The sequence below is a fragment of the Ctenopharyngodon idella genome, chromosome 3 (genome assembly GCF_019924925.1).
Source record: "Ctenopharyngodon idella isolate HZGC_01 chromosome 3, HZGC01, whole genome shotgun sequence".
NCBI lineage: Eukaryota > Metazoa > Chordata > Actinopteri > Cypriniformes > Xenocyprididae > Ctenopharyngodon > Ctenopharyngodon idella.
The window spans coordinates 55,378,957-55,394,259 of NC_067222.1; the positions used below are offsets into that span (position 1 = coordinate 55,378,957).

Genomic DNA, 15,303 nt, shown 5'->3' on the forward strand with positions numbered 1-15,303 from the left:
TAATGCCAACATAATTTTCAAGTCTATTCAAAAGAATGTTGTGGTTGATAGTGTCAAATGCAGCACTAAGATCCAGTAACACTAATAGAGAAATACAGCCACGATCCGATCATAATTTGTAACTCTAATGAGAGCAGTCTCAGTACTATGGTACGGTGTAAATCGTGACTGGAAATCCTTGCAAATACCATTTCTTTCTAGCTGTGATGATACTGCCTTTTCTAGTATTTTTGACAGAAAAGTGAGATTTGAGATCGGACTGTAATTGACTAATTCTGTAGGATCAACTTGAGTTTTTTTTAACAAGAGGTTTAATAATAGCCAGCTTAAAAGTTTTTGGTACGTATCCTAGTGATAAAGATGAATTAATGATATTAAGAAGAGGATCTATGACCTCTGGAAGCATCTCTTTCAATAGCTTAATCAGTATAGGGTCTAACATACATTTTGTTGATTTTGATGATTTAATAAGTTTAGAGAATTCTTCCTCTCCTATAGCAACGAATGAATTTAATTTTCCTTTTGAAAGGGAACTTCAACTCTGCGTTGAACACGCAATCGGGAACGGCACACGTGATCCGATGTCTGAAAGCCAACTATCCAACAACTCCAATCCCTATTGGCCTGCGACAGCCTATGACGTAATATGGCGTGACCCGGAAGTATAAAGGATAAACAGTCAGTTCTCTTCGTCTTTCGGGTCTGTTCTGTCTGATCGCAACTATGTCGACTCCGGTAAGGGATTCTATATATGCCTTACAAACGTTCAAGAGAGTGTGTTCATCCGTGTCCCAGGGTTTGACACTTGATATACACATTTCTGGGCGTTTTCTGTCTGGAGAGGAGCGCGCATAGACAGTGCTTGAGGGCGCTGTCTGTGTGTTTGTCTATTGTTTACTGTGAGTGTCTCCCTATCGGGACGCTCCGTTCTCGTTTGGCACTCTTCCCGAGGGAAGAGGTGTCCACATCTGTGCCTGGTGATTCTGACGTGTTTGACGTCATCGCGTCCAGCAGTGAGCACTCCTCTGGCTGCTGTGTATGTGGAGTTGCTGGTATTTTTGGGACGCGCTTTTCGGCGGGCTACAGCTGCCGTGAGAGCGTGTTAAGAAAGGGGCCGCGCGCGGACGGCTCGACGAGCAGTTCCTTTCTGTCCATGAATGTTGCAGCTCCCATAATTTTCCATTCCTTTCTGATCTCCGCGTTTGAGATCGGGAGGGCGTGGAAAAACCCCTAGCCGTTCAGATTTGTATCTGAGCACAGACAGACGGGAGGAGGAAGAAGCGAGAGTGAGATGGGTGATCGATTGTAAACACCGTTGCGTTTGTAATCGATTCCCCAGCTACATAAGGGCGATTTATATCTACCCTCTCCTCTTCTTCTTTCACCTCCTGTGTGTATGTATATATATATATATATGTATATAATTTATATGCACGTGTATATATATAGACATATATTATGCTCAGATGCTTCTTATGGTCAGACTGATGGCTGGGCCCATAGTGATTATTTCTGTCGGCCCGCTTTTTCGGTTTGATAGTGAGAGGATCTTTTAGGCTTAAAAGAACTTTAGATTCCATCCTTTCATGTAAAAAGGAGTATTAGGAGTCTTCGGTCTTTGAGCTGCAGGAGGGTCTATATTTTATGTGTTTTAAAATAAGACCTTGTTTTCCTGTATAGTTTTCTGAGCATGTAGTCAGAAAAAGTAGGGGTTTTTTGGGCAAACTGAAATTGATAGGCTGGCTAGAATATATATTGTCCAGGCCACAAAATGGCCGCCTCTTAGCCACCTGTTGTTTAGAGTAGCTTCTCATTTGCTGTTTTCTAGAGTAGTTTGAGTTACTTCAGTTAATATGTATGTTTAGGTCGGCCTTAATCAGCCGCCTGACGTTGTTTGCTTGCGAGCTTCACTTTCTTTCTCTTATCCATGAGATTTGGAGGTGAAGCCCAGACTTCACTAGGCTTGTGGCCCTGTAAGAAGGCCCGTAGCTTAGCGGCCAGGCTAGAGCTAGGTTAGGTGTGTTATTTACATATCACCCTATGTATACTATCCCTTGTCAGGTTGTATAGTTCCTAGTTCTGGCCTCCTCCCGAGGGAGTTGTTAGGCCGTATGCCCATCATCCCCTTGCTATGTAGGTGCAATTGTTGAGTTTAACAGCTAGGTTGTATACTGTTTTTAGACTTCCTGATGCTGTTATCTCAAGTGGTAGGCCCTTATCTTTGCGTAGATAAGTCATGCTGTGTGTGCTAGGCCCCACTTTCTAGAACTTTTATGCTATGGAAAATGTGTTTTTTCCTCTGAGCTACTTGTTTTCTTTAATCAAGTTTGAGTTGACGTTGCTAGTGTTTAGCATCCGTCCTCCATGGCTCAGTACAGATTTGAGAATCTGTATGGAGAAAATTATTTTCCTCTTTGAAAATAGCATATACATCAAAGCGTTGTGTTTGCTTTGAGTTCTAGACTTTTGCCCTACATTGTATGTGAGCTTACTTATGCTGCCACAGGTTAGCACCTGTTCTCATAATAGCAGGCTTTTTCATATAGCCGCTATTGGAGACATTGGTGACCTAATATTCCCCATTAGTAGGTTTACTGGTGTTACTGAGTGCATCACCTGTTGGATTGCATACTCAGGGTAGTATAGAACCACTTTTTGAGAGAAGCTTGTTTCTATTAGCTCCCTTTTTGTGATCTTGTTAACAGCTATATTGCATATAACTTTGATTGTAGGCTCTTATGGTTAATTCGCCTCATTCTAGTTAGCAATTGTATATCTAACAAGTGCTGTTAGCTGATCATAGTTTGCTCACATAGTTTACACTGCCACAGGCTTTTGCTACGTGTCCGTTTGAGGCAGTAGGTCATTTTAGGCCTCCCTTAGACCATGTTGGCATTGTTTGGTTCCCTTTAGTCACATGATTTAGGGTACATTGCCTGTTAGAATGTGTAGCCTAGCTCAGGTTGCAGTTAGCTTCCCACAGCTATTGTTGGGTTAGAGCTGGTCCCCTGTAGCTTGGTTCCCTTTATTTCACGAGCTGAAGCCACGTGTCATTGGAACGGTAGGCCCCAACAGGCCTCCTTTCTAGTTCACATGTTGGCACAGTTTGTGTTTTATTCTGCAAACAGGCTGAACGCCACTTGTTGCTGAGATTGTAGGCCCCATAAGGCCTCCTTTTTAGCTGACTTGTTGGTGGGATGCATGGGAATCCAAGTACCTATAACACCATTGGCCACGCCCCACCTCTGTTGAGTAGGCCTTAAGCAGGCCTCTCGTGGAGTATGGTGGTGTAATATGCATTCGTTCTCTCAGTATTATGTGTGAAAGGTTTTCCACTGAATGCATGGCCTGTTGGTTGGTATGGTCTTGGACTGGCTGATGCCATGTGTTTACTAGGGTAGGCCCTAATAAGGCTGCGTTTTAGTTTACATGTTGGCACAGTTTGTGTTATATGGACAAAAGGGCTGAATGCCACTTGTTGCTGAGATTGTAGGCCCCATAAGGCCTCCTTTTTAGCTGACATGCTGGCAGGATGCTTGTGAATCCATTATCACCATCAGCCACGCCCCACCTCTGTTGAGTAGGCCTTAAGCAGGCCTCTCATGGAGTATGTGGCGTAATATGCATTTCCTTTTAGAAACTAAATCTTTGAATGCATGGCCTAATGATTGATATAGTTATGGTCGCCACTTGCTGATGCCACGTGTTTACTAAGGTAGGCTCTATGGGCCTCCTGCGTAGCATGTTGGAGTTCAGTTATGTACTCCTCTCGCTTTGAGAGTAAAAAGGTGCTTTTTCCGAGTACTGTTCTGAGTGGCTGACCTCTCAGGGAGTGAGTTTTTGTGGTAAAACCTTACTGAGGTTTGGTTTTAACTACATCAGCCTCCTTGAGTCTGGGTGGATTGTCATGTGGGCACTTTACTGTTTAACTACTGTCATTGAGTCATATGTCCTGCTCCTAGCAAGACCGGTGTTCAAGGTGGCCCTCACAGGCCACCATTGAATGTCCTTTTAATATGACAAAATGCTTTCATATGGGAGTCATGCTCCATATAAAGCTATTATCATGATGTAGGCCCCTTTCTGGCCTCCATGATTATGTGCCCACAGTATGGTCTACCTGTTAGGTTGAGCTTTGTACTTCCCTGCTAGGGTTGTCTGTGTAATAGTGCTTAGCTCCCTAAGCTGATCATTGGTTGTAGGCTTCCATGAGGCCTCCTCCTGAGATTCAGCCCTAGGCTGGTTTGTGCTCCTCTGTATCAGGGTTTCTAGCACACAGCCTCCTAAACGTGGCCACTGGACTTACGCCATATGTCTTAGAGGTTGCTAGGCCCTATGGGCTGCCTTTTTGAACAAACTGGTGTATGTTTGTGTATATTTCTCTCTGAGAATTATCTGTATACACTTCTGGTTGGCCAGAGGCCCAGGTGATAAATCTAACCTCCTTTGGTTTGGTTATTTATCGTTCTTGGTGCCTAAACACTGCCACGAGCTGATGCCACATGTCTGTTAAGGTTATAGGCCCATCCAGGCCTTCCTTAATACGTGTTGGCGTATGCTGTACTCCTCTTGCTTTAAAGAGTAAAAGGTGCTTTTAATGAGTACACTGCTCATTGGATTGTGTTAGGTGGATTATCATGCGGGCACTTTGCAGCCTCTTTTGCTGCCATTGAAGTTGTCTGTCTGCCCCAGCAAGACAGGTGTTCAGGGTGGCCCCTCCAGGCCACTTTCTGAATATACTTCTGTTTCACATATAGCTACTATCATGCTGTAGGCCCCTCTTCGGCCTCCATGAGTATGTGCCCATTGCATGGTCTACCTGTTAGGTGAGCTTTGTACCCTTTTAGGGTTATGTTTATAATAGTGCTTAGCTCCCTAAGCTGATCATGGTGGTAGGCCTTAATCAGGCCTCCTCCTAAGATTCAGCTCTAGGCTGGTTTGTGCTCCCCTGTATAAACAGGTGTTTAGCGCACAGCCTCCTCAGTGCGTTAATTAAGCCCTGAGTAGATCCTTCAGGGTTCATAGCACTCAGCTGAGTTCTGCTCTCCAGGATGCCCGTCTCTACGCGTGGGTCGGAGTTATTCCTGCCTTTCTGCAGTGACTCTTACCTGCTCTCTTCTATGAAGAATGCGTTATGGAGATTCTGTACTCAGACAGGGTTGGCCAAGACTAAGTTTGTCCTTTGACAGACCAGGTCGGCCTCCTTGGTGGCATTGGGCTCGACATTTGTCAGCCATATTATTTGGCATGCACTCTCCTTAAGCATGGCGGCGTGGGTATATCGTTCCCCATTGCGTAATCAACGCAGAGTTGAAGTTCCCTTTCGAAAGGGAACATCTCAGGTTACATATGTAACCATGGTTCCCTGAGAACCAGGGAACGAGACTCTGCGTTTCCTTGCCATGCTTCGGGCTGCCTGCCTGCAGAACAGTCCCTCAAGACGATAGATACTGACTGTTTCTCCAGGCGCTCCTTTATACTTCCGGGTCGCGCCATATTACGTCATAGGCTGTCGCCGGCCAATAGGGATTTGAGTGGTTGGATAGTTGGCTTTCAGACATCGGGTCACGTGTGATGTTCCCGATTGCGTGTTCAACGCAGAGTCTCGTTCCCTGGTTCTCAGGGAACTATGGTTACATACGTAACCTGAGACGTTTTCCTCAGGGACACTACAATGCACTGTCTGACACGATACTGTAGTAGACGGTTGCATGGTTATAATTTTCTCTCTAATATTATCAATCTTGCAAGTAAAGAAATTCAGTTGCAAAGGAGCAACTGAGTCTAATGTGCTGGAAAAGAGAGAGTTAATAGTTTCTGTTGCAACATTGAGGTCTTCTAAGCTGTCTGGTATGCTAAGGTGATGAAACTGATCAGGAAGATTATTTATAAAGCAATCTTTAGTGGTAGAAGTGATGGTTCTACCATATTTGTAACAGGGAGGTGGTTTTGCAGTCTTGACTAAATGTAGTATACACGAGACTAGATGATCTGAAATGTCATCGCTCTGCTGCAGAATTGCAACGGCATCAATATTGATTCCACGTGACAATATTAGATCTAAAGTATGATTACGACAATGAGTGGGTCCTGAGACGTGTTGTTTAACTCTAATAGAGTTTAGAATGTCTGTAAATGCCAATCCCAATGCGTCTTTATCATTATCTACAAAAAGCTATACAGAGCTTACAGACGCAAACCAGTACTGACACTCACACATGCTCAGAAACTTGTTGTCAGTGCTGCCCCCTGACTTCATTGGAAAATAGTTTCCCAACTTATGTAGTATGACTGAAAAAAGGACTGTATTAGGTGAGGTCTGCTTTCTAGCTTTCCTCAAGGGGTGGAAATCCAAATCCAATCCAATCAGCTTCATCTAAAGGAGGTTTATTTGTTCTTAACACAATGATCATTTTTATCCAGGCTGTACTCAATACATTGTGCATATATACATCTGCAGGAATATACAGTATATGGGTTTGTGTATATCTGTGTTTAGTCTACAATAGAAAGAGAATAAAGATATTATTAACTCACATATCTCAAGTATTATCCAAACACATTATTTACTTGAACATAATCGTTGATCAATTTAATACATCCTTGCTGAAAACATTTTTGTTCAATACAAAAATCTTACTGACTCTGAACTATTGAACGGTACAATATAATGAAATGTTATAAAACAGAACAATGACCAATTCTAACCGCATCAGAACACATTTAATAGACCATAAATCAAAATCTCTCTCCATAAATCTCTGATCTTCTGGATCTTCCCCTCTTTCATCATCACAGTCTCCAGCATTACAGAGCCATGACCTGATAAAAGTTTCCACATTTCTGATGCTGTGGCCTGGATGTTTTTTTTCCAGCATATAAAGTGAGAAGATGTAAAAAAACAAAACAAGGGTTGTCCCAAGTGCAAAGTATACGCTTGTGTTTTCTTTTTGTTAGGACATTTCCACCTAATCCCACATAAATTATTCACTACCATTTTAATTAATTTTAATAGAACATTCAGAAATTACCTCGGAAATCTAAAAAGCTTACTCGTGCCTGTGTGTGAATGTGACACTGTGTGTGTTTTCTAGTGTGGATCATGGAGGAGAGATCAGGATTACAGCAGGACTACACAAATGTAAGTACACACAGACACACACACACACACACACACACACACACACACACACACTGGTATATATGGTTTACGGGGACTCTCCATAAACGTAATGGTTTTTATACTGTAAAAACTGTATATTCTGTCCCTCTACACTAACCCTACCCCTAAACATTCCCATCACCGAAAACTTTCTGCATTTTTAGAAAAAAAGAAAAAAAAAAACAACAACACTGTTTAGTGTGTTTTTTATTTAAAGCCATTTGGTTTATGAGGACACAGGAAGATACATTCCATTTCATTGTACACATTTGTGTCCTCATAAACAACATATGCCAGAACCAACACTCTCTCCCTCTCTTTCTCTCTCTCTCTCACACACACACACTGACTCACACACACACGCACACACACACACACACACACACACACACACACACACACACACATTACAAAAACATCCTAACTGTAGAATTCTATCTTATCTCTTTGGTAATCATGGCAATTTCAGTCAGAAACTCATTTAGGACAAAAGCTATTAGAGAATGATGTTTATTAAGCGCATTATATTATCTTAACTACGGATAAGAAAAGGGTATTACAGAAACATCCTAACTCGACAAAAAAATCCTAAAAACTGTCTTACAGTTTTTTTCAACTGCTTACACACATTTTCAAAACTTTCTCTTTTTTTCAGAACTTTACACACAAATCCAAGAATTGCACACAAAATTAAAAATGACTCACATCTCTGAAGCACTGCGTTCAAAATATCACAAACACGTCTCAAAAGCAAACATTTGTCTTACTTTGCAAACACGTTTGCCATAATATTCTATTTTTGGATATATCATATACACACAGTTATTCAAAACCTAAAGCTCTTCTTTCATGAGCTCCTATGTACATTTCTGTACAAGATTGAGAGTAATTGGCAGAGAGATGTTGAAAAATTCATGGTAAGCTTGAAAGCAAGATTGAAACCAAACTATTTTTTTTTTTTACTGTAAGCATTTGTGGTTGTGAATACAGTATTGCACAGTACAAAAGAAAATAAATACATCAACCATGTGTAGTTGGACCAAAAAAGAAAAGGAAAAAGAAACTAGCATCATTTTGAAAAAGGTGACTATTCCAAAGGAATGGTGTGTATGTGTGTCCTGGTAGGGGACCAAATTTTTTACAGCAAGTCCCCATGAGGAAACAAGCAATACGTAAATCATACAGAATGATGTTTTCTGAAAATCTAAAATAGCAGAATGTTTTCTGTCATGTGAAGGTCTAGTGGTAGGGTTCGTGTAGGGAGATAGAATATACAGTTTGTACAGAATAAAAACCATCAGATCTATGGAGATTTCCCATAAAACATGGAAACCCAACATGTGTGTGTTGTGTGTGTGTGTTTGTTGGTGGGCGAGATGTTTGAGTGTATCTAGGCTCCATCTCTCCTCCTGGCTGGGTCCAGCCACAATACTTGTTCTACACATGGTTGATGTATTTATTTTCTTTTGTACTGTGCAATACTGTATTCACAACCACAAATGCTTTCAGTAAAAAAAAAAAAAATAGTTTGGTTTCAATCTTGCTTTCAAGCTTACCATGAATTTTTCAACATCTCTCTGCCAATTACTTTCAGTCTTGTACAGAAATGTACACAGGAGCTCATGAAAGAAGAGCTTTAGGTTTTGAATAACTGTGTGTATATGATATATCCAAAAATAGAATATTATGGCAAACATGTTTGCAAAGTAGCTAGCTGTCACAGGTCTCATGTCTTGTACAGTATGTTTACAGTATCAAATCTCTTTCAAATGTAGCCTTGTCGTAAAAACATTTAGGATAGAAAGGCTCAACAACCAACAAAACCAGGTAAGTTCATAAATTCATAGGGTATGTCAGGTTTTTATGATTAGCAAACTTAGTTGGACAATTTCATTCAGAGACCTGATGACTAACATTATAACTTAGCTTACTAGTCAACTGTTGTTAGCTAACGTTGTACATAATGTTATATTAATATGCAAATGAAACACAAACAAACAGATCCAACTCTGAAAGGGCAGTTTATTATTGAGTCAACAAGAATTTACAAACAATGCGAAATCTACGTTAATTACAATGGTTGATTAACGTTACAATCTTCTACAGGTGTTATGCCGAGTTCTGCATAACGTTACATGCCAATAATTGCATGGTTTTGTTCATGTGAACTCAAAGACAGCCTGATTGTTTATAGACTATTTGTGGGTGGCTGTTTGTTGTTTCACCTATCAATTCGTGTCGATAATGTATAATAGGGTAAATCCTACATAATGCTTGTATAAAGCAAGTAGTGTACACAGTCGTAGCTGTTATGTATCTTTGTAACTTATCTTTGTACCCCCCCCCCCCCCCCCCCCCCCCGTTATAAAAAAAAAAATCAAGTGGGCTCCCAAAATCCACTGTATAGTTCGAACACTGCTTAGTAGGCTACATTAAGCAACGTTAAGCTTTTTCTTCATAACGGTTTTCTATGGGAGGAAAACACAATGTGTAATTACACGAACTGCGTTCATCTGCTGCTGCTGCTGTACATAGTATGGTGTTTATGGAGTTAGGTCTTTTAATATCACTGTCTTAGTACATTAACTGTGCGTTCACACCATCAAAATTCACCCTGGCTGCCCTGCCGCCAGCGCTGTACTGTGCGTTCAGCATCAAAGTAACGGTCAACCTGTTGGAATGTAGAAGTCCTCCGCTTGAGAGGATTCCAGAGAACGCAGAGGACAAATTGCTTAGTGGGAGAAAATAATGATAAATGTCATTAGGCTTAAATATATATAGTGCATACATATATTTATATAGTAGCCTAAAAATATATATTTATATAGTAAATGTATAGGCATACAGCTATGCATTTTCAGACATAGCATGCAAACAATGTCAGATACCTTGGTCCATGCATCATTTTGCTTATTTATGCCCCTGTACGCAAACAGGGAAGCCCGCCACCTCTTCTCCGTTTTGCTTGGGAACTAATGTTTGATCATAACCAAAGTTTACACGACTGCATTCTCTGGAATCCTCTCAAACAAAGGACCTCTACATTCCGATTGGTTGCCGCCGAACCGCGTCATAGCTCATGATCATAAAGTTGACCTGACTTCAACTCTCCTCGATGCCCACACCGTCCAAGACGAGCCACGCCGCTGCTCGCCACGTTGCGTTCAAATTCTGGGCTCAACTGTTTTTCTGTACATAGTATGGTTTATTAGTATGATGTTTACTGAGTTTTATCTGTTAATATCACTGTCTTAGCACATTAAGCCACATTAAGCGTTTTTCCAGCATAAGACTCGTTAGCGGTTTTGCCCCCTGAAAGCGCGTGCATCCAGTATTGTTTGTATACAAGAAACCCAACTATAGCTCTGTGAATAAAACCAACCTTAAATTGTTCTTATAGGGACCATTTATGACACACAGCATTTAAAGTTAAGGTAGAACACTTTATTTATTTTCAGTTAAATTATGTCTTTCTTTGAATATCAATAGCTTGCTTTGTACTACAGTTCTGTGAACAACCTTAAAATGTTTTTCTGGAAGCCAGCAACAACACACACCCTTTGAAGTTGAGATGATAAACTCTATGCATTTTAAATGAATTCATTATCAGGTTTGAATTTAATTCAGTAACATTTATTCTGAATTTCAAATGAACGCAATACCTGCATGGAAATGTTCTTTTAGGTCCAAGTAACAGGACACACCCTGTGGCCCAGTAGAGCACAACACAATGAAATTTAAAAAGCAAACATAAGTTCACAACACAACGAAATTAAGGCACAAAGCAATGGAATAAAGCCACATCACAAAGGAAATGCTCACGACCACTAGAGGGCTCTCAGAGCTCTGTAAAGTTAGTTCTCTTTGCCACTGTTCTATAGTCAGCAGTTGTACAAAGATATCAATGCCACAATTAGTTTTAACAGTATGTAACCACTGTATATTGACATGAATTAATTCAAAATCATCTACGTGCATTATAGCTGCATATTTATACCTGTGAATGATGTGACGTGCTACCATGGCGCATGATGAAGGGAACGTCTGCCAATTCCACCAAGTGGCTAAAACCCATACCCAGCAACCAAATAAGAACCAAATTCTCTTTTGGTTCTTTTTTGCAAACTAAAGAGAACTTTCTTGGGTTATTTTTGGGTTATATTTCATGACCTAAAGAGAACTTTCCCAGAACGGAAACTTTTCCAGAACTTTCCCTGCAGGTTATATATATATATATATAACCTAAAGAGAACCTTTCCAGAAAGTTCCCTGCTGTCACAGTCACCAGCTCAGTCACCAGCACCGGCACTACATTTCCCAGCGTCCCTCCCGTTCCTCATCAGCACACGATCTCCAATCACCGGCACCTGCAAGTCATCACCTCTCATCAGCACTTCCTAGATAAGTAGCCACCATCCTCACCACAGTGTCCGGCCTCGTATGTCTGTTGTGTTGTGTTGTGTTGTGTTGTGTTGTGTTGTGTTGTGTTGTGTTGTGTTGTGTTGTGTTGTGTTGTGTTGTGTTGTGTTGTGTTGTGTTGTGTTGTGTTGTGTTGTGTTGTGTTTATGCCTGTTCCTGTATCTCCCGTTGGATTGCCAAGTAAAGACTTATTTGAATGTATCTGCAGGTTATTTTTTGGTTTTATTTTTATAACCTAAAGAGAACCTCCCCAGAACATTCACTGCAGGATATAGATTTTATTTTTATAACCAAACTAGGATGATTAATGTTGCAGATAGACCAGTATTATTCTAATGCTGAAATGTGTAATTTATTCATAAACATATACTATATTGTGCAGAATAAAGTAGGGGCAAGTAGCTTTCTGTTGACTATATTGCATTGGTCTAATCATGTTATCATATGCTTAAAGGGTTAGTTCACTCAAAAATGAAAATTCTGTCATTTATTACTCACCCTCATGTTGTTCCACACCCGTAAGACCTTCATTGATCTTCGGAACACAAATTAAGATATTTTTGTTGAAATCCGATGGCTCAGTGAGGCCTAACTAAATAAGTCGTTATTTTGTTTTTTTTTTTTGCGAATGAGTCATGAGCCATCCCACTACCTAGCCTCTATGTGGCTATTGGATGCCACTAATATTAGTCAACAGAAAGTGATGCTTTGAAGCAAAGATATTCCGTTTATGGATATCTCTGTTCAGTCCAGCAGTCTTACTGGGGCCGGTGAAGATGCTTGTGCCTTGTCCATTCTTCCAGTATGTGTTAAATCTAAGAATGGAAACAAGATTGTGGAAATGTGTGCCTTTTCAGATCCGGGCAGCTCAGCGCCCTTCTGTACGAAAATTCTCATGGATAAGCTTAAGCTTTCTGGCAAAAAACTGAATATTCTACTTAAAACAATGAATCAAGATAAATTGGTTTCCAGTTATGTTGTCAAGGATCTAGAAGTTGCTGGATTGGATCAAACATATTATTGTTCACTGTCTGAAGTATATACCCAGAAAAGAATGCCAGTATCCAGTTCTAATATTTCCATGCAGAGTGATCTTGTTTTGATGGCCTTATTTAAATCACATACACTTGCCCTTAATCGAAGCAGGAGCTGAACTCTTATAACGATATTTAGCTCAAAAGAAATATGAATAATTAATCATAACTAGTTATAATTAATTATAAATATTTGTATCAGTTAATAAAATTAACTTAATGTAATAAAATTAATATTACAATCAATTAACCTGTTTGGCCAATGAACACACAGTGTTAATTGTTTATTAATTCTAAGAAATGTTCATTTCCAGGTTATGGGAAATAACAGTCTTATTGTACAGTACTACTCAGAGCCTGTAGTCAGGATCTGCATGAATAGGGACTCCAGTATATGAGCGTGAAACACGGACAACTTTACGTGTGACATGAACAAGACTTTATTAACTAGACTAAACACTTAAATTCAAATTCACGAACATTCCGTCAGTCTCAACTGTCACTTTCTCACTCACACACACACACAGGGCCTGAGGAACCCTTTCTCTCTCTCTCTCTCTCTCTCTCTCTCTCTCTCAGTGTCTCTCACTCATTTGACATCTTATCAAGCAGCCAATAAGTAATGACCTAAAATCTTCATCATAGCCACACCCTAGCAACCACTTAGAGCACCCTAGCAACCACCCCATAGACTTCCATTGAAAAATAGATGAGATGGATATAAATGAATCAGAACATCATAGAGACATGTGAGTTTGGGCATACATGCAGTCTATTAGTTTAAGACTGCTAACTGTCTAGCCTTGCCCTAGCAACCATTTAGAGCACCCTAGCAACCCAAACCCAAAGAGGGATATCTTCAAATCTGAACATCTTAGGGTTGGTTAATATCATTCATACTGACTAGCAGCCTTTGGTGTATCATCACTGGCAGCTGCCAAGCCACTCCCTAGCAACCAAACAAAGTACCCTAGCAACTGTTTAGCAATACCTATATCTCTGCATCAGAGCATCATAGAGACATGCTACACGTGCTAGCAGTGAATAGCTACATGCTAATAGTGATTATTTAAGTGTTAAAGTGGACTAAGAACATGCTAAGAACTCTATAAAAACACCATAGTAACCATCTGTGACAACTACCAACCACCTAGTAACATCATAGCAACCACCCAGGTTACCATAGCAACTGCCTAGCAACCACCCATAACACCCTAGCAACCACCTAGCAACACCTTAGCAACCACCCCAAGTACCTTAGCAACCGCCTAGCAACTACCCAGGTTACCCTAGCAACCGCCTAGTAACTGCCCACAACACCCTAGCAACCGAGTGCCGATTTTACCACTGCAAGCACCATTCACATTTTCTTCAGGAAATGTACATTCTAGTTAATGGTGCTTGCCAAAGGCAAAGAGAGACCATACCTCAGACCATGCTCTGTCAGACCATACCTCAAAATGGGGTGTAATGGTGCCCAAAGTTGCCCTGTAGACATACTATGGTGAAGCCGTGCCCATGAACCAGGAAGTGACTGTTTTTCCTACTATGGGAAATTATATAGGGATTTTGTATTGAACATAACTCTGGATCACAATGTCATAGAGACAAGGGGGTGGGCTCATATTACTCAGGCAACCAATCAGTCTCTCAGGATCATTGTGAAGCTATCAAGCCACGCCCTAGCAACCATATAGAGCACCATAGCAACAAGTTCCATAGACTTCCATTGAAAAAGATCAAAGGAATATCTTTGGATGGAAGTGTCATAGAAACATGAGGGTGGGCTCATTTGACTTGGGGCAGCATACGGCCAGTCACGAATCACCTTCAACACTTCATAGCCAGGCCCTAGCAACCATATAGAGCACCCTAGCAACCCAAAGCATAGATGGATATCTTCAAATCTGAATATCATAGAAGCATGGGGGTTGGTTTATATCATTCATATTGGCAAGCAGCCTTTAGAGTATCATCATTGGCAGCTGCCAAGCCACTCCCTAGCAACCAAACAGAGTACCCTAGCAACCATTTAGCAAGACCTATATCTCTGCATCAGAACATCGTAGAGACATGGGGGTTGGCTCTTATGACTCATGCTAGCATACTGGAATTTCAACATGCTACACATTCTAGCAGTGAATAGCTACATGCTAATAGCAATTAGCTTAGTGTTTAAACATGACACAAACAAGTCAAAATGTATTAGCATCATGCTAGCAGCATGCTAATCGTGTTAACATCATGCTAGTAGCATGCTAATCATGTTAGCATCATGTTAACAAAATGCTAATCCTGTTAGCATCTTAAAAACATGCTAATCATGTTAACATCATGCTAGCAATATGCTAATCGTGTTAACATCTTGTTAAAAACTTGCTAGCAACATGCTAATCATGTTAGCATCTTGTTAAAAACTTGTTAGAAACATGGTAATCATGTTAGCATGATGCTAATCAAGAGTGCTGAGTTTTGCCACTGCAAGCACCATTCACATTTTTTTCAGGAAATGTACATTCTAGTTATTATTATTTTGTAATAATCATGGGTCCGGAATGTAAGAGCATTAATTCTTTGTTATTTCTTATTGGTTATTCACGGTCACTATGAACATACAACATTTTTTGGTTCCCAGAGCGTTCTGGGAATGCTAGTTTCTGGTTCCCAGAACCCAAACCTTTTGAACAA

The 15,303-nt window shown here is 40.5% G+C and overlaps 1 protein-coding gene across 10 annotated transcripts in view; it reads left to right on the forward strand.

Moving 5' to 3' along the window:
* Positions 1-15,303, forward strand: part of LOC127508751 (NACHT, LRR and PYD domains-containing protein 3-like) — a 360,258-nt gene that overhangs the window by 35,098 nt on the left and 309,857 nt on the right. For 5 of the 10 annotated variants that reach the window (XR_007928910.1, XR_007928912.1, XM_051887100.1 and 2 more), the window contains exon 8: positions 7,095-7,141. The exons of the other annotated variants lie outside the window; for them this stretch is intronic. Coding sequence is in view for 3 of the 5 variants with exons in the window: in XM_051887100.1 (XP_051743060.1) it covers positions 7,095-7,141 (47 nt within the window). In the remaining 2 variants the exon portion in view is untranslated. The remainder of the gene's footprint in view (positions 1-7,094; positions 7,142-15,303) is intronic. 10 annotated transcript variants of the gene reach the window in all.